The 19,945-nt window shown below is 37.2% G+C and overlaps 1 protein-coding gene across 2 annotated transcripts in view; it reads left to right on the top strand.

Moving 5' to 3' along the window:
* Positions 1 to 12,831: 12,831 nt before the first annotated feature.
* Positions 12,832 to 19,945, top strand: part of LOC134530513 (vacuolar fusion protein CCZ1 homolog) — a 33,143-nt gene continuing 26,029 nt past the window's right edge. Inside the window, exons 1-5 of one of the 2 annotated variants that reach the window (XM_063365392.1) lie at positions 12,832 to 13,041; positions 13,141 to 13,238; positions 15,188 to 15,281; positions 15,885 to 16,097; positions 19,564 to 19,739. In XM_063365392.1, the coding sequence (XP_063221462.1) occupies positions 12,964 to 13,041; positions 13,141 to 13,238; positions 15,188 to 15,281; positions 15,885 to 16,097; positions 19,564 to 19,739 (659 nt within the window). In that variant the 5' untranslated portion in view covers positions 12,832 to 12,963. The remainder of the gene's footprint in view (positions 13,042 to 13,140; positions 13,239 to 15,187; positions 15,282 to 15,884; positions 16,098 to 19,563; positions 19,740 to 19,945) is intronic. The other variant, XM_063365393.1, reaches the window with a different exon arrangement.

The following is a 19,945-nucleotide window of genomic DNA, read 5'->3' as shown; positions in this document are numbered from 1 at the left end:
CGTCATCGCTAAGGCGCCTTACCTACGACGGCTTGGCAATCGATAATATGCAGAGGTTGGCAGTGAATTTACAGAAAGGATGTGTTTTATTTGGCAGTTGGTGTATCTGCTAGCAATTTACAGCCAATAGAAAACTACCTACACGAAAACAAGATTGTGGACATTCGTAAAACTTAGACATGATGTGACTATCGAATTATATATTTTTCACAACTATATTCAATATTTATATCATTTTTCATTGTACGCCTGTTGGCGTTCCGTAAATATAAGTTTTACAGACTATTTTTTGCTCAGTAAAACATCTGTCACGTTTCAGTCTCAAAATATAATAAAATCATTTTACATAGCAAAGTCGGTTATAATTATTAAATAGTATATAATAAGGTTAAGGAGTGCATTAGAAACTGTGAAAGTTTGTAGTTTTTAATATGAAAATATTATTTAGCGATCTTGTGAAATGTGTTGCCCGTTATTATTAATTTTGTTTTCAATGGTCAGTTATTATTACTTTAAATCATATGATGAAAAAAGAATTTCAAAACACTTTTGTGATTCGACGTGAAACATTACAATACTAGACCTGATTTAATCATTATTTGGTAATTTTCGTCACCGTTAAAGTTAATTTGCCGATTTGAAGGTACCGAAACAACTCGGTGTGCTATACGTCCCACAGTTCAAAAAATACTACTGTTATATTTAATTACATTATCCTTAGACTTGTTTATAGCATATTTTCTAGTGCACTACAAGTTTTATTCACACTATTTTGTACCGTAGCATATGTATTGGGTGAATACGCTGATAATATTTATTTAGCATCTTGCAAGCTTGAAACAATATAACACGAAGTCGGTGTTGTTAATTAAATGCCTGAATATAATTTATTACGTAAACTGTAGTTGACAATATTGTGTCTGCATTTTATAACTACCAGAAGAGTATAGGAACTAAAAATACCCTTTAACGGAATTAATTACTTTCTTTTCACATAAGCCGCTCCTCTCACAAATTACAATTTTCGTATGAACTATAAACACGAAACCTCTCAACTCTACGTGAAACACTATTATTCCTACATTGTTACCATTTTATCATACTGAAAGTATTTGAGCGAATCTTAGGTGAATAAAATACGTTTCAATATGCGATACAGCAGGAGCAAACCTAGCCACCAACGAGGGTGGGGAGTAGGCCTAACCTAAAAGTCACTAAATGTTTGGAGGAAATGCTTTGTGTTTAAAATGCGATAAAACGAAGGTTTAAAATAACCGTCAGACTACTGTGTATTTATCAGCAGCATTCTTGTGTATTTTCAACCTTATTAATGCATGTATTTTATTTTTACAAGTGATTTTTTTACTACACGTATGGAAGCTGAAGGAGAAATGAGTTGTTTTTAGAAGTTTAATAAGCCACACGCGTATAGGTGTTTTACACTTAACTTTTATACAGAATAATTAACTAATGTGATGTTATCTTCTATCTAGTTGAAATATTACGTTATTTTGTCCTGACCTTTATTTTTTTATTAAGTGATATGACAAAAGTAGGCAGATTGGCAGTTTTCTTAGTATGATATATTTTTGGTTAACTGAGTATTGTGCAGTTAAAAATAACGAGAAAAAAGAATCAATGTTTCTTATTCACACGAAACATAGAAACTAAGTATTTATTTATGCGGCGTGATTATTATCGGAAACAAGTTGTTTCGAAGTTTGTTCAGACAGAGAAAAACATAACCCTTTTTTTAGATACATCGTATAACTCACATACGTAATTTCTGAGTAAATATAATTAAGGCAAAACCTTAAATTTCACGAAAATATATTATTTAACTCATTTGAAAGAATTATTTCCCAGTATTAAATGAAAGTTACACACGTAGTCGGCTGTATGACGAGGTTATGACTGGCAAGCCATTGCGCTAGGGATGGGTAGTTCGCGAACTACCAGTTCATTTGGAACTGTTCTGACGAGCGAACTAGGTGACTAGTTCGTTGTTACCAAAAACAATCGTTCTTTCGTTCTTTGCGTGTTTCTCTTCTCCTACTAAGTTTGGTCCTTACTGCGCATGCGCGAAAGATCCCTAGGTGACTAGTTCATCCTGGGACCGCTACTGCTCTGATACAAAAATATCGGATACTTGTAACTAGGTACATTACTGTATCAGTATCAGGTTGGAACAGATACCGAAAATTGCTGTAACAACCCACCTCTATAAGTCGCCGCACGATAAGTTCATACTTTTAGGAAGCCCTGCTTCAAGCTGGGATCTATTTTCAAGGTGACTATGTATCCTTCCGCCAAATATCAACAATAACATTGCCATGTGGAAAACCATGTGACTACCACATGGCAATGTTTTGGTTGGGTAACTGTCAAATAGGGATGTAATTAATGGATAATAAAATTACACTGCAATTTTTATAATTGGTTAAATGTCAGTAGAAAATGTCATAACACCATGTTTAATAATTCAAATATTAAATATAAAAAAATCTAAGCAAATTTTTATAGTTTAAACCCAGCGTGGTGCTGTGTCTTCACATAATATCTATAAAAATTGATGTTAAGTTTTACAAAAGAAATTTTGCTGCTTCGAGATTACTATATCACAAAGTGCTATGGTTGAAAGCATGAAAATTATGTCAGTATCATTTATGAAGAATTTAACTTTAAGAAATTATTCAGTATGAGGTAGCTATGTAAACTGTTAGTTTCCTAAAGCCGTGAGTGCCAGGCACATCACTGTCATTACATCGAGAGGTCATTTGTGAATAGAAAATAACAAATAAGGGTAAATATGTAGTTGGGCGGTATTTGCGAAAAAAAATGTTAAAAATCCGAAAATACCTTTATTGTATGCTCTTCAACTTCCTCTTTTCATTAAAAGCGGCGGAGTTAAGAAATTCCAAATACTTTAGAAGATATCGAATTTTTAAATTTCATCACAATACCAGTGCATTAATGTGGCGATTATCATTGTTTCTTGTTTACGTACGAGTATCTACTTTTTTTATTGGATAATGATGTCACGTGATTGTTCGTGATAGGCCAGAATTCAAACGAACCAATACGTGATTATTTAGTTCATTTATTGTTTAAAACGGTGTTTAATTACCGCCTCCAACTTAGGTGAGTTTTTAACGTTCTAATTTTAAAGTCTTATTTGTTATTTTGATATTGTTGCGCAAGTAATAAGTAACAAAAAAAATACGTGAGTTATTACTGTGCATCCTTTGTTACGAGTTTGTTATGTAAGGTCAGTTACATTATAAATAATTTAAAACTAAAGAATAATTAAAATTAATTCACATTATTTTTAATGTCGGCTTAGTTTGAAAGTATAAATAATGTAACTGACCTGACCTAATCAACCATTTTATTAATTACGCATTGACGATTCGCGTATTCACGAACACACAGCAAAATAACAAAAATGGCGTCGCTCGAATGGTTCCACAGGTCTTGTATTGCAAAATTAAAAAATTCTATATCTCCTAAAGTATTTGGAATTTCTTATCTCCGCCACTTTTAATGAAAAGAGGACGTTGAAGAGCATAAAATAAAAGTATTTTCGGATTTTTAACATTTTTTTTCGCAAATACCGCCCAACTACATATTTACCCAAGTTAGTAACACTTTTCTGGCACTACGAACCAGGGTATGAAAAAATCCTGATTTTTTTTAAAAAATCAAAAAAATCAGATTTTTTTGATTAAAATCGGGTTTTTTTGATTAAAATCAGATTTTTTTTATTAAAAGTTAAAAAATTGTAATCTGTGTAATATACAGTACATTTTCATGACTGTTTTCATGACTTGACTTTGCTCTACAGTACAATTAATAACAGATTAATTCATTTTGTAAAGACAACTAGCATAATTTTCTTTCTTTGAAATAACCACATTTTACATTGCATAATGTTTTAAGGAAACATTAATGATGTCACTTTATGAAAATTTTTAGTACAGTAACATAGTTAACATTAGTAAAAAAAAAATGTCTTATAGAAAATAACTACATCATTGAAAATATATAATATTTTAATGTAACTTTGTCACTTCTGTCATCGCTTATAGTCTTATAGTACAATTGTTCTAAATAAAGTAATTTAAATCAAAACCACAATTTCCTTTTGTTCTTCTCAGAATTGCACACATTCGAGAGTATTCAAAGTAATACTTCTACATAAAATATTACTTATTAAAAATTTTAAACAAAAATACAAGTTTTGCAGCTTTTTCTGTACCCATTCGATTTCTTAATGTTGACTGAACCAAACCAGACATACCAAAGAACTGAAAATTTCCTTCCTACAGTTCTAAAATTAGCATTTGACATTGTTGGAAGACAAACCTGTTGCCAAAGAGATATGACTGACACACACACACAACACAAACACATGAGGTAGAGGAGAGAAGAGAGAAAATGAGATGGCATTTAAAGTTACATTCCACCAACCTATATTTAATGTGTTTCAAAATAACCATAAATACATTGTAGAAGAAATTAAGTACTATTCAATTTTCATTCTATCTTTGCAGCAATCAATTTTTATGTAAGTAGGCATGATTACTTGGTTTAAACAATACAGTATAGGAAATATTAACGTTCATATTATCATATTATAAATTTATTTTATTCACTGATTTAAAAAAAAATCACATGATTTAAATCATGAGATTTAAAAAAAAATCACATGATTTAAATCATGATTAAAATCACGATTTAAATCATGATTAAAATCACGATTTAAATCATGCTGATTAAAATCAACATACCCTGCTACGAACCGAGTCAAGTATCGGTTAAAGGTTATGGCTAACCAACATGTGTTTTGTAATTAGAGGCATTATTTTCTATCAAGCAGAATAAATTTTAAATTCAAATTCTAAGTTATACATTAAACATTTCTGTAAGTGTGTATTTTTATGTGTATGTGGTTTGTCTCATATAAAAACTATATCACTTAAGTATGTACAATGCAGAAAAGAAATTGTTGCCATAAAAAACTTAACTTAAGAATCTGTAATAAAATAAATGTATTAAATAAATCGTAACTCAGCAATAAATTATCACTACCATCAATATTATGTTATATCCTGTAATGAAACTAATGTTTAAGAATCACATATAAACACAGCAGAGAAATTACATATCACTAAACACGTTATCCAGAACACCTGTAATTAAAAAGCATACATTAGCACATTTACCCTGAGCATATATTCAAATGCTGTATTTTTTTATGGTTACAGGTGTTAACAAAAAGTCATGACAACAACCTACGTAGAGTTGAATTTCTACTCAAGTTTTTTAAAATGCATTCTAATTATTGACAATTATGTTTCCTAACCTATTTACCAAACCTAATTTCATGTAAATAAACCTCATTTGGGTTGGGTTAGGTTACATTATGTTGGTTGAGGATAGGTTATGTTAGGTTAGTATCTGTGTACATGCCCTTACATTTAATATGTTTAGCTTGTGGGACATTACCTAATATATAAACGAAAATATAAGAACGTGTCTGTTTGTAATTTGCCCGACATTCAAAACAAGAAAGCTGCGAGGAAGGTACTTTTACACTATTTTACAAACACGCCCCACACTAACGGAACGTTTTCACGCACATACTTTCATAACGTGTTAATTAGTAACTAACTTTTTCACGGTCGTGACGCCCAGATCTAGAAGAAATGCTGTCATTTCTGCGACATCACCCAGTTCCAGTTGACCTGTATTTATTAACATCGTAACTCTTCGTGCCACATCGATAATATCGTGCTGTCTCCTTCTTCTTTACATTCATTTTAATAACCTAACAAACCGTAATAACTAACACAAAGTTACACTGTAAAAGCAATAGTTCACTACAAGTTACAATTAAGACAACCCTTTAAAATTAGAAAATTAATTCGTACACAAATACACTGGATGTTTTCGGAAAATCAGAAGTCGTTTTGAGCAAACAAAAACAAGCGTTCAACATGGCTCGGGCCGACACACAGTTACGTAGGTGATTCATCCGCAACAGCTTGCAACGTCATCTGTAAACAAAATAACTTAACTTTCGTATATATTAAACAATATTACTCCAGGATCTGGAAGTAAACATATGTGAAACATTTTCAGCAATATTTATCGTTATTTCAGCTGTTCAAAATTACATACTAAGGAACTATTTCTTCAAGTGTGTAGCCAACATACCGATAAATATCGTTGCCACGCGTGTTTAAAAACTTACATATAAAATTAACAAATACAAATTATTTCAGTATTCATACACACGTACGGAAACGTAATAGCTTGATAAATTATGTCGTCCTATTTTGTTTATTTATTTGTCAAACAAATTGCACAATAGTAAACCAAATATTCTTAGTTCCATTTTTCAACAGTTCTTCCCAAAAGTACGAACTTACCGTGCGGCGACTTATATTCCTTGGACCGCTACTGCTCTGATACAAACGTATCAGATACTTGTAACTAGGTACATTACTGTATCAGTATCAGGTTGGAACAGAAACCGAAAATTGCTGTAACAACCCACCTCTACTAGTTCGCTGTTACCAAAAACAATCGTTCTTTCGTTCTTTGCGTGTTTCTCGTCTCCTACTCTGTTTGGTCCTTACTGCGCATGCGCGAAAGATAAACACCCCCCCCCCCCCCCCTCAAACCACTGTCACCCAATATGCCACGTCTTTCTTTCTTGCTTTCTACCCTCTCTTACGTTTGTTCTTTATTTGGTCTCGCTTCGTCAGTTCCAAGCAGAGACGTTCCAAGTACTGATCTGAACTACGAAGACCGTAGAGAAAGGGAGTACATATACACACTGAACTAGCTAGTTCAAAGACATAGATAGTTCACACAGTAAGTTTATTTAATTGTGTAGTTAGGCTGTCGGTCATTATTTTCGTTTCGTTCTTTCTTGCGCAATGATGTATCGTTTGACGATCGTGAACTCTTAATTTTTATCTAATATATTGGCATTAAAAAACGTGTCACGTAAATAAGTGTAATTACGTTAAATTTCAGATAGCCTATACAATCTGAAATTAAACTTTAATTACACATAGACCACACATTACAAAACTACACTAAAATTTAAAGAAACATAATAAAACTTACCTAATACGAAAAAAATCAGCTTAGGTTGTCACAGATGAGAAAACACTATACTATTATTTTGTTTTGTACACATGTGAAAATAAGGACTTTACTTGCAGAAAATAAATTAATACACATTCAAAAATTTAAGAAGTGTGTGAAAGAAAAACAATATGATAGTCGCTCATTTGTAATGGGAGATATTGTTTACAAGCATCGGATTACTGTGTGCCTCTTTTATTTATAGAAAAAGAAATGCCCATAAAACAAAAAGTCTGTAACGAATGTGTTGGTGTCATGTATGGAATATTTTGTTTAAACATTGGAAACCGCGATACAGTCCGCGACCGATGTAGTTCAATAGAACGGTTCCTAAAGAACTAGTCTTTGAAGTGACTAGTTCCGAACGAACTAGTTCTTTCCAAAGAACTATATTTCCCATCCCTACATTGCGCCTTACGTATGACGGGCATGTCGTAGCTAAGGCGTCTTCCAGAAGGCGAAAAAAGATCCATGCTCGCTTTTAGTAGCAGAGCGTCATACCGATGACGCGTTATCCCTATGACGGGCGAAAAAGAGAACCATGCTCGCCCGGCGGGCGCTGTCATCGCCTTGGTGTTCATCGCGGTGCACTTTCACTCACTCGGCGGACATCACGCTCGGGCGTGTTCGATGCACTTAAGAGTAAGTGTTGTTGTGACATAACAGCCTGTGCGAACCAGAGGGAGCACCGGCGGTTGGCGTCAAAATGTAATCACGAACAATAAGTTAAAAAGCCCACCTTAACCTGTTTGATAGGTATTATAGAAGATTTTCTCGCACGGTGGTTGGCCGGTTCTTGCACGCTGGGCCCAGGCAGAACGTGACAATTTTTCGTGCGTGCAGCCGGCGTTCATCGATTTATAAGACGTTATTACGTCAAAACTGTTTTACACTTTCAACCCATATGCAGCCCTGTATGGGCGAAGCTAGAAGTATCCTGTGGCGAGTTTAATCTACCAGAGAATGGGTCCATGTCTCGTGTCCTATCTGGAAACGAACGAAAATGTGTTTCAACAGAGCGATGATTATGAAATTAAGCAGCTGGAAATTTTGGACCAAGCCGAAAGAGGCCACCCACGGAGCGGATTGAAAATGATTCGGAAAACTTAAACCATTTCAGCTAATTCAGAGATGGCAAGATGAATAAAGCTCTGTGGTGTGTGAACAGCTTCGACTGGACACATCCTTGTAAAGAACGAATGCCATGGCCTCGGTAAGTGCCGCGCCGCCCGGAGTCGCGTTCGCGCATTATTGCACAAAGAGCGGAAGAAGAATCAGGCTAGAATATAGAATCGTTTCGCACATGAATAATGCTTATCATTTGGACTTATACAATTCTGTCATAAACTGTCTTTTAAATACATCTGTCATTTATTCTGAATCTGTTGTTGGCAGAAGAACACATATACATGGAACGATTGGTAAAAGGATACACACACTCTGTATTCTGTGGATAGACACAAGACCAAGGACAATATAGACACTCACTAATAGCCACATGGGTAGTTATCGATGTATCGGCAGTGCGTCCGTTCGTCATGTTGCAGTGCACTACACTTCCCTGTGCTCAAGGGCGCCTTCGTCGCACACGCATGGTCGAGGTGTCGATGAAGAATAATAGCCTGTGCGAAGAGATGGAGCACCGACGGTTTGAGTCAACATATTACATTTAAGTAATTTGTTTTTTGGTATTATGAAAACAGGAAAATAATATTAATCATGCCAATTATAAAGCAAAATTATATAAACAATTTCATGGTATGCCAATAAAGAATTTATGATACACTGTTCCAGCTTGATGTGACTATGTCTCCAGCGCTCATTGAGACATGGTGGATTTCTCCAGATGGATCATGGTCGTTGTTAGCTTTGCCCTGCGCAAGTCCTATTAGAGCAGCTTCCTTGGTGAAAGCGGGTACGTGAACCATTCATCATATGCTCATCATTAAAGATGCCTTCACACCGAAAATGCGGATGACAAGAAATGGAGGAAACGACTCGAAAGCTCACGTACTTGGGACCGCGAGCACACCCCTACATCTGCTGAACACTGCAACTGTCTCCCCCTAATCAATACTGGGAAAGGAATCAACTAAAAGACTACCTACTCTCAGTTTCGAAGGAAGAGTTGTGGTTTTATTGCTGCTGCAGTGCACTGTGTGCGCTTAAACCACCCACAACGATACTGAGAGTTTTAGAGTTGCTTAACTGACACCATACTTCAGTAAAAAAAAAAAAAAAAAAAAACCTGGTAATGCAAAATCGTGGTCTAGGACGAAAAGAAAATCCGGAGTCGGTCGGTACCATACATAACCACCCCAGCAGTTTGCCATGTGACGTAAGACTTGCACAAAATGGATTAGGTTCTCCACTCAAATTTGCTGGGGCACTAATGGAACTCGAAATAAATGGTTTTACAAAGGAATATTAACTATTTGAAATTAACGATCAGTGAATACAAAATAAATTCTGGAGCTCTCTGGGACAGAGTCCATCTGAAACAGTGGCCCGAGACGGACTGAAGCAGGTGCTCTAAGGACACCTCTTCCGTGTGTAAGGTGGGAAGTGTCGTCACACACAACAATCTGACATCGTACGGCCGAAGGCCACCCCAAAGCCCGACCTGCACCCGCCAAGACTCGGCTCCGCTAACGGAAAGCACCCCTAGCCATGGCCCACCTGAGTCAAGTGAGCGGACCGCAGCCCAAGGTAGAAAATAGCGAACCATTTTTAATTACGCATGCAACGCAATCCCCGTGCCTACAAAATCCCCCACATAATAATACAGTAAGCAGAAACAAACAAAAAACCCTAATTAATAGAGTGCGACGTGGGAGTGCCCGGGTCACTCACGTGTAGCTTGCTACTAAAACAGCTGTGAGTGCAACCCTTGCGGCCTTCAGCCTAACTTCATTGGTGAAACGTGTGACGTAATTCAAACTACCCCAAATTAGCATTAGCATTCGCCACTGGAGTAGTTTTCAAGAGACAGACAGTCTCCAGCTTGACTCTAACATTCAAACTTATTTTAAGCAAACTTATTAAATTTCAATTCTATAACATATATAGATATTAAATTAATCATTATGTTTTATTATGTGAATTTAGAGCCACTTAAATTTAGTTAATTATATAGATTTTTACGAATAACGGAACTTTAGAAACTCTGGCGCGACAGGGAGCTCACCCCTCCCCTCGCGCCAGGGCTGCACGCCAGTACAGCGCGACTAGCGGACCGGGACGGACGCACGTCCCACGGGGAGCCAGCATCTCTTTGTTTCACCGAACGTCCATCTGGTAATTATAGTCACAACCAAAACCTTTTTCTTTAATACTCCCCGTGTGCGCCCGGTCCTTTTCCGGTGTAGGGACTAACCCAGCCGCGTCATTTTAACACGCCCCACACAAAGCATTACGTGGGGCCGTGCAGCATACGGTACGGGCCGTCTCCCGCCACCCCAGAACTGTATTTAATCGCCTAGTGCACAGGCACAGGCTACCCTCAAGATTAAACGTGTTTTAATTTAGTAGCGAGCCGCGGTCCGCACAGGTGGGCCCGCGCGTCGCAAATTACAGATTACGAAATTAGCCGACGCTAATTGAACGCTCTCCCTCAACTGCTACTGGCGTGAGGATTTAATAGGTAAACACACGTAGAGGCACGCAGGTGTCCCTCTCATATAACATGTGCAGTGTAGTCGTGTACTTAAAAGCACCACAGAGTGCCGTTTTATCAAGTGTAATTGCAATCATAGTGTAATCAAAACTTCTACGTGTTCCGACGCCCCATTGGCAGTCATGTACCGCCGAGTAAATCTCGCGCCCAATGTAATGAACCAGTGTCAATCGTGAACAATAAAAAGTTTATCCCGCACCCCCCGTGCGCGACGTGCGACCCGTAGAACAACCAGAACAGTGTATGTAAATTAACCTAAACAACCCAACCCAGTCAGGAAGCGAATTTCACCACCGCCGACGGTTCTAGCGGACCACGCTGGGGCAACGAACCCACGACCATCACACGGTTAGACACCGAGCTAGCCTGGCGCCCTCCCGGAACAGAAAACGCTAAGAAAGCCAGCCACCCCGCTAGGACCTGTGCCCGATCTCGAACACGAGACCGCGGTGACGGCAAATCGAATTAAAAATATCTCACTTCCAGTCTTGTCTTGCTTTTGTTTACAAATACATAATATACCTCAGTTAGTTACGCCATCCATCTTCCTTCGAAAAATGATCATAAACAAATAAACACACTAGAACATTACAACTTTAGCTTTGACGTCGACCCAAGTGCCGACCCAGCTCTCACAGCCCGTTATGCCACGCCAACGCCTTCTCCTGCCCTGTGTTGCGTGTGCGCCGATGTGCAGTGCGGCTGGGCAGGGGGGGGGGGGGGGGAGATTCGCACGCTAGGGGTAGTTTAATGTAAAATACATAAGAAACATTCTTATTTGTAAATTGTTTATATTATTATTTGAAGGGTCGTGTTTTCTTTATTATAAATAGTTTATTATATTGGATGAAATGTTATGTAAAATTAGTTCTCACGTGTTCACCGGGCGCCAAGGCCGTGGCTTCCGCCTGTGACCAATCAGCGTGTTCCGCGGGCTCGCGAGGAGGGGTGGGACGCGGGCGCTGGGTCGCGCGAAGGGGGGAGGTAGGCAGTCGGCAGCTGGACTCAGGAGGCGACAGACGTGTCTACGAGAGCTCTCCGAGACGGTGAGAACGGGCGCGGTGTCTCGCTGCAGTTCATGCATTGCCGAGAGAAAGTGATTCCTCTGTCACAGTCGTGTGGTCATTTAGGTGTGTCATCGTGTCATTCAGTCGTAGCGTGCACTTCTCTCGCGTGCGTGTTTTCTCCGGCAGTTTACGAGTCGCGGAGTTCTTTTGCGGGCTGGATTTTCGCCTTCGTTTGCACGGTAATTTTCGGGTCTTGCTCCTCACGAACGGAACATCACGTATTTTCCCATACAGTAACAGTGCGCGGAACCGGGCTCCGCCCTACAGGATCGGTCACAGGCGGGAACGCGGCAGCCCCTTGTAAAGGGTTTGATTTTCCGTATATAAAGAACCTGGAAACCGGCTTTGAGTGTATTAATTGGTATCCTGGTGACTTGGTCCCTTGGCCACGCGGCCCGAACCCTCTCTACCGAACACTGAGTAGCCGGCTAAATACTATCATTCAGGGGCTAGTTGGCCAGGCGACGACAGCTTTAGACGTCTGTGGTGTTGCTCGCAGGCACCTTCCTCTAGCATGTTACAAGGCGGACAGTACTAGGATTGCCCAGGGCAGTACGGCGTGTCGCTAAACATAATTTGCAACCACAGTTCACTTCTTTGTTGGTTCGCTTTTACGGATTGTTTATGATAAGCTGTGATAAGGACACAGGTTGACAGTTTCTGTATTTGACTTTATTTAGATATTAAATAAAGGCTAATTTAAACTTGACGACATTACGGAAAGTTCAAGATAAGAAAACCTTCTAAGAAGAGAAAATTTTATTTTATCTCTTAAATTGATTAAAAACAAACCTATATAATATTTATGTATAAAATTATATCATGATCTAGAAAATTACTTCTGTACTTTTTGAGAAATTTAGCGCTGTTTCATCCACCTTTTTTAAGTTGCTGATATGTATTTCAGCATTGCCAACAATATCGAACGTAATTTACTTGAAGAGTCGTGTGACAAAAAAAATATAGTTTTGTGGTGAAGAAGTTACAGGGGACGTATTATACATAAATGCCTCCTTACAGTAAAGTTAAATTAGTAACTTGCTTCTTTTTAAACATGGAATGATGTCATCAAAATCTGATATAAATCTGCAACATTTCTATGTTTTCAATTCATCTTATAGTCAAAGGGAAGGGGAGGTTAGTAATTGTCTTAACTTTGTTGTTATTTGTTAATAATTGTAACGTGGCTTTATGTAGAATATTTGTATTTTTATTTGCACATTTTACGATTTTCAGGAACTGAAAAACATTCTGTATTATTTTCCACCAAAGACTGAAGTTGACACACAAATGAAAAATGTTGGACTCAGTGAAGCCATCATTAAGTTTACAGAGTAAGTACTTAGTGTAGTCGTTAGTATTGGTCTTTTTAACTTTATGCCAGTACTGCCCCTATTCCATTACTTTTTTACTGAGGGTCTCTTGGTATTGTGAACATAGTGCAGTTGTTAGGGGAAGGGAAGAGATGACCACATGGAAAAGTTTAATAGGTTGGGAGGAGGAGGGTAATGCACTTTTCCCTAATGAGGAAAAGGAGTTTGGAATTTGTTAAGTAGAGTGCATGTTGAAATTAGGGAGATGAGAGCATTTAGGAAGAGGTGGCTGATTTTCGGGTGGTTATGTTGTAAATACCTATTTTAATTTTTTTAACTTGTCAGCAATAGTGGTTACTGCATAGGAGAACAATTGCACGTGAACCCCCAATACTGAAGTAAATGTGCAATAATCAATTAACGTATCGAGCAGAAAAAGTTAATGAAAATTCAAAAAGAAAAATTTATGCCAGCTATTTTTTTTTGCAAATGTTTGACTTGCAGTTATTCTCCTAGCACCTTGCGCCTTTATTTTAGTTTGTTCCATTACCACTAGCTCATTTGTGTGTTGACTGCTCTCATTTAGATGTGTTATTATTTTAATAAGGCCCATTCTACATTGACATGGAAACGGAGACAAATTGTGTAAACGGAGAGGGATTTCATGGGGACAGAGTTTCTACATTAGCATGCAGATGGAAACGGACCCATTTGGATTAGCTCAGCAATGATGAGGTCTTACATTTATGTTGCTCCATGCGACCAATAGAAGCAGAGTACTTGGCTGCGTTGGTAGCCATTTTTTTATATGGTATTCAGGGATATCCGTCTCCGTTTACGTGATCTTACTGATCTTAGCATAATGCAAACAGAATAAAAACAATAAGGAAATTATTTAGAGCAGAGTTCCAGCATGAATATTTATGTAAAAGAAAACTTGAGTATCTGTGGGTGTGAAGAGAGCACAGAATTGGTTTTCCCTAACTGCTGTTTGCAAAAAAATTATCTTTTCTTTGTCAAGTAATAAATAATTCTGTACAATCCAATGCTGTGAATTTACAGAGTCATTGAACTAATTAGCAGTACTGAAAAAATATTATTTTCAGAATATTAACTTATTTTTATGTATTAATAAATGCATGAAACCCACATGTCAAGTTTGTACGAAAGGTATTCTTACACATGTGTTAACTGGCATGAAATATAGACTGTACTTGGAAAAACAATTCCTGCCGTTTGTGTATGAGAGCTGTAATATGGAGGAAATACACAAATGTTGTCCACTAAGGATTACAATAATATTTCCAAAATGATATCTTGTAACCTTATGTAGTTGAATTGCTGTTGTTTTCTAAATCTGTTTTTGCATTTTTTTTGTTTTAAATTCTGGAAGGGAGGGCTGTGGACCCCCATGACCTCCACTCTGGCTACGTCCCTGTGGCCGGGAATTGAACCCAGACCCTTTGGCCGACCAGCCAGGCACGGTAGCCACTAGACCAAGTGGATGGACAAGAATAATAGTAGGCTAGACATAAAACTCACAAAAACTCTAGCTGTTGAAAAGTCTTTATACCTTTAAAAACTTTCACAACAAACATTGCAAAGATTTTGAAAGATTTTATGAATCAATGAAGTAAACCATATGCAAGCAGTATATTATACATGTAATCATTGTAATAATGTACTGACATCTCTTTAAACATTTTACATTTATTTTTTTTATTCTTCTAAAAGTTTGAACCCCTGCTAACAACAGATACGAACTCCCTCTGTATGTCTGAATGTCCAGTATTTTGCATATAACTCTAGCTGTACATTTTTTTAAGAATATATACCATGTTATTTGTTTAATTTTTTAGAACTTTCTTTTTAGTTTTTTTTTTGTTAGAATATAAAACATTGAGTCTGGCGGTAATCTATACTTCAGAGTTCAATATTACTGTGTAATTTTGTTCATGTTTGTTTTGAAGCACATTCAGTCCGGACCAGCCTTGCGAATCACTCCACACACAGAAGTCCAGGCAACTTCTGTACCAACCAGAGCCGGGGTTCTGGATGGTTATGGTGAGTGGTGGTTGAGTTCTTCAAATAAAATGGCCACTGTTGGATTGTATAGATTTTATAAAATTGAATAAAATAAAATGATGCCAGGAATCTCTTTTGAACAGTAATTCATATTTATTTCTTTTTCAACCATCCATAACAAGTTGTACACACTCAAATTTGGAAGGAAAAAAAAGTAATTAGTGCATTATCAGTGGCTAAGGATTCGTTGCTCGTTTTCAGAAGAAATGAACTTGTTGGACCATGGCAAGGCAGATTCGTAATATCTGTCTCTTGGCTTGAAAGTTGAAAGCTAAATGATTTATGAACCATTAGATCTTCCCAATCATAGAGCATCACTTGATCATAGTTGGGTTTGTATATTGGTTTCTAAGAATTTTTGTTGGTAGCTAATGTGAGTTAAGTCTTTGAAATTTTTAAAAATGAGTTTATATTTTAGCCGTTCAAATATGTGCATCATTTGGATCTGTGAGGAAAACGGTAAATTATTCATGTATAGCCAGCCTTGTTTCTAACATAAGTTTAGCATTTTTTTTCTTCTTCTAAAAAATCTGTTTTGTCAGTGAATTGCAGAAGGATTTATTTATTTATTTTTGTGTTCAGACAGTGAACGTGCCAGCTGTTACAAAGACCAAAGACGGCGTGGAGTACGTGGAGTACCAGAGCGATGACGTCCAAGACAATGTTTTTCGTTCGGTGCTGTGCCAGTCGTACCGCATGTTTCGCTTATTCAAGGGGTCGTTCGGTCACATACTGTCGTCGCATGCCGGGGACGTGGAGCTCTTGCGGCTCAAACTGGAACACTTCTTCTCACGTGTGAGTCATTGTTTTGTGAGTGCCAGCATCTGAATGTCCTTATTTAATGACCCGTTAGTTTCTTTGCATTTATATATAGGTACATATATATAATATCTGTATTTATCTTATAATAAATTTATTACAAATTCACAATAGTTTATATTATAACAAGATCGTAAAAATTATTTTGTTTTGGAATAACTTTTAACATCTAATTCCAGTGTTAAATCTTAAAAAAAATACTAAATTTCTCTTAGCCATTTTATTTATGTACTGTATTTTTTCTGGTACAAAAATGGAATGATTCAGAAATAAATATGAACTATGTTTACCAGTGATTGATGTAACTGTACACTTGAATCTAAAAGCATAGATTTTAGTCATCAAAATGAGTTACAACTAGGGATGGGGCGACCGATTCCAATATCCGCCGAATCCGCCGAATCCTAGGGATTCGAAGGTTCGGCGGGTCTGATATAGGATTCGTCAAAGGATTCGGTTTTTACTAATTACGGGGAAAAAATACAGTAAAACTCGCTTACGAGGTCCCGCATGGTAGGTTTTTCCGTATAAAGCGTTTAAATTGCCCGAGGTCTCGTCATTTACGCCATTAAATGTGTGATATAATGTCCGTTAAAATTTTTTCTGAAACTTCCTGTCTCAAATAATGGCGGCACACGTAAATATGTAGAAAAGACAAATGAACAACAACATACGAAGAAATATGGATGATGTACCATAACTACAGTACAAACCCAATAGTTATTTATAATTACCATAAAAAGAACTAAAGATTCTTTGTAGAATACCATAATTACTACAGAAGCATGATAGCTACCATATTTGCACTATAGTTACCGTAACAACTGAGATGTATATTTACCGTGATAGTAATGTATTATTTATTTATGACATATTAAATTAAAAAACATTGTTAAAAAAAAAAAAAGGATGTTAAACTTTGATATGTATGGTTGGCACATGTTGCTAAGAAATAATGCGATCTGAAAGAATGCAGTACTACTACGAAAAGTGAAAATGGTTCTCGTGGATTTTTAGGTTATGGCAGTCTCTTTCGTTTTTCAGTAATATCGGCCGAAAATTAACGAGCGTACTGTATCGGAAGTCGGCAGAAATGCCAATTCAACTAAATATTGGCAAAATCGGCTTCTTCAATACAGCACAGCTCTACATTTAATGACATGAGTAAACATATTTCAGACTTCAGGATATTGAAAAAGACTTTAATTTCCATGTAGGTTTATTGTGTGTATGTTTTTTTTGCAAGTGTAAATTGAATGAAGTAAAATGTTTTTATTTTTATTACTTTCAATTGATTAAACTTTAATGACCAGTTACAGATATTTATGACACTAATTTTGAGGTTAAGCAATTTTACTAAAGCATTCCAGCCAAGCAGGTTGCCAGCGAGAGACGCTTCTCTTTTGCTGGAAACACTATCTCCAATCGTAGAGCTAATTTAACTCCTGAACGTGCAGAACAAATTATTGTTCTGAATGATAGATTAAAGAACAGAATTTAATACTCTGTGACAATCTCTCTCAGAATTATTGTGCTGAAAAGTGGAAATGTTGAAACAATGTGAATGTACTTTTCAAACAACATGATTTTTGGTGCTAAGTTTGTTGAAGTTCAGTAAGATCTCCAGAAAAATTGACAAGGGTGAAATTTTTCCAAACATATGTTACATTTACACAAACATATATGTACTTGGTTATGTTAGTTTTCTAGCAGTGCAAAATGTAAACACACTCTGTAAATAGTTACCCAAAATTAATAAGCCCACTTCATTTTAATACTTTATTCAAACATGATACTAAGTTTAAGATAAAAATAATTTCCCAAAAGTGTAACTGTACCACAAAAGCTCGAGCTCGGCTCGAAGTAAAATTCTTAGGCTCGCAGACCTCTAGCTTATTTATAGAAAAAATCCTAACCGCTAATCTGTACTAAAACTGAAATTTCTCAAGAAAAAATTGTTGTCTTTATATACACTTATACCAGAAATGTACCAAACTACATGTGATAAAGTCAAGGGACTTTTAGTGCAAGCAGAATACATCTCACTTACATTAGATATGTGGACATCATCTATTAAAAGATTCGGGTTTGGGTTTGAGATTCGGCAATTCCAGTCGAGGATTCGAGTTAGGATTCGGATTCGAGGAAATCAGGATTCGCCCCATCCCTAGTTACAACGTATAAGGGCACCAATTTTAATTTCCATGAATACTGATATTGTTCATGTTCGTGAGGCACAGTATGCAGTATCCCTATTTTATGGTCATGTATGAATGAAATATTTGAACATGTCACATATTGTTATTTAGAGGTTTTTAAACATAAGTATTACATCACAACAAATTTTTGCATCCTTCTCCTTTGATCATTTTATAGTATTGGATACAAATACAAGTTTTCAGCGATCTTATGTTGGTTTAGTTCAGGACAAACTTTGTAGAGACTTGTTGAGCGGACATTAGAGTTAAATAAGAATCAGTTTTCTTTTATGAGTACCCACAACATGGGTTATCTAATGGGAGTAAATGGGAGAACTAAAAAAAGAAGAAAGGCCCTGTAGTTAGATAACATTTGGAACTAATCCTCTCAAACTATTCTTCAAAACAATTATTTAAATAAATAATAATTTCTCTTTTGTTATTGTGTATTATTGTATGGCCACCCATTTACCCTCCTCCCTCAAAAATTGATAGTTTTATATCTGCAGTTCCTTGGTAGATGTCTCTCAGATAATGTATGTACTTATTGGTGACCACCGGACAATGGTCTATTTAAATAAAATCAAACAAGTGCTGGCCCTTCGAAGACCGAACACAGTCACGTGGTTGTTTCCAGAATCGTTCATCACTGACTGTACCAATGCTGTTCAGAGACCGGCCAGTTTAGTGACATGGAGCCCTTAAAGCCCACCAAACAGCATTCCCAGAAAGACCTAAAACAACAACATTAATTTTTGTAGTTTTATTCCAAATTACATAATTGAAATAGCATCTGTTTGACTTCTGAATGCACTGAAACTTTTTTACCCGAAGCTGAATGTCAATCTCAGAATTATTTTTCGTTCATCTTTAATGAGAAGCTGGAGGGAAAGAAAGCCGGGCGAGTCACCTCCAGACCTTTCTCCTTCAGAGGTGTGATCCAGCATGAGGTCCCTGGAGAAGGTTTGGTAAGCCCTCCGAGGTCTCAGTATTTTTTATTCATCTGTTTAATTTATGTGATGAGGTCTATTGTAACAGCTTTGAAATAATGATTTCAGACCTTAACATACGTTGTGTTATTGTGCAAACAACAGATTGTGACATTTCGTGACACTTCATTGTATCTGTGTGACTATCTAATGACTGGTAGGTAAATGAATGTGGTTTTTAATGATACTATTTGGTTGCTCCAGCATGAACTTTGCCGTGGTCCGCATGTTTTTCGATGTGTGGTGTCGGGACAGTACCTGACGACGCTGAAGCTGAACCACTGCGACATCCTGGACGTGTTCCAAGGCATTCAGTTCCTGCCGCTCGACAAGCAGACGTTCCTCCGGGTGCAGTGCTTCGTGAACCTGGTGGAGGCCATGTTCCCCCGGGTTCGGCACACCGCCTTCCTCTACAACGACCAGCTCGTCTGGTGAGCGGCCTCCACTGTCACAGCACAGCCACAGTTGCCATACCCAGGGATGTAGCCACATGGGGCGGCATGGGGCCGTGAAACCCACACTCGGAAATCGCCGACCCACACTAATTTTATCTAAAAACCATATCTCTATTCCTGGATGTATGGCAAGGAATATCTCCTTGTTGCGCTAAGCAGTTTTTGCCGCCTGGCCGGAGCTG

The sequence above is a fragment of the Bacillus rossius genome, chromosome 3 (genome assembly GCF_032445375.1).
Source record: "Bacillus rossius redtenbacheri isolate Brsri chromosome 3, Brsri_v3, whole genome shotgun sequence".
In the NCBI taxonomy this organism is placed as follows: Eukaryota; Metazoa; Arthropoda; class Insecta; order Phasmatodea; family Bacillidae; genus Bacillus; species Bacillus rossius.
Note: the sequence above shows the minus strand (reverse complement) of the source record. Positions and strands in the feature narration are given on the sequence as shown.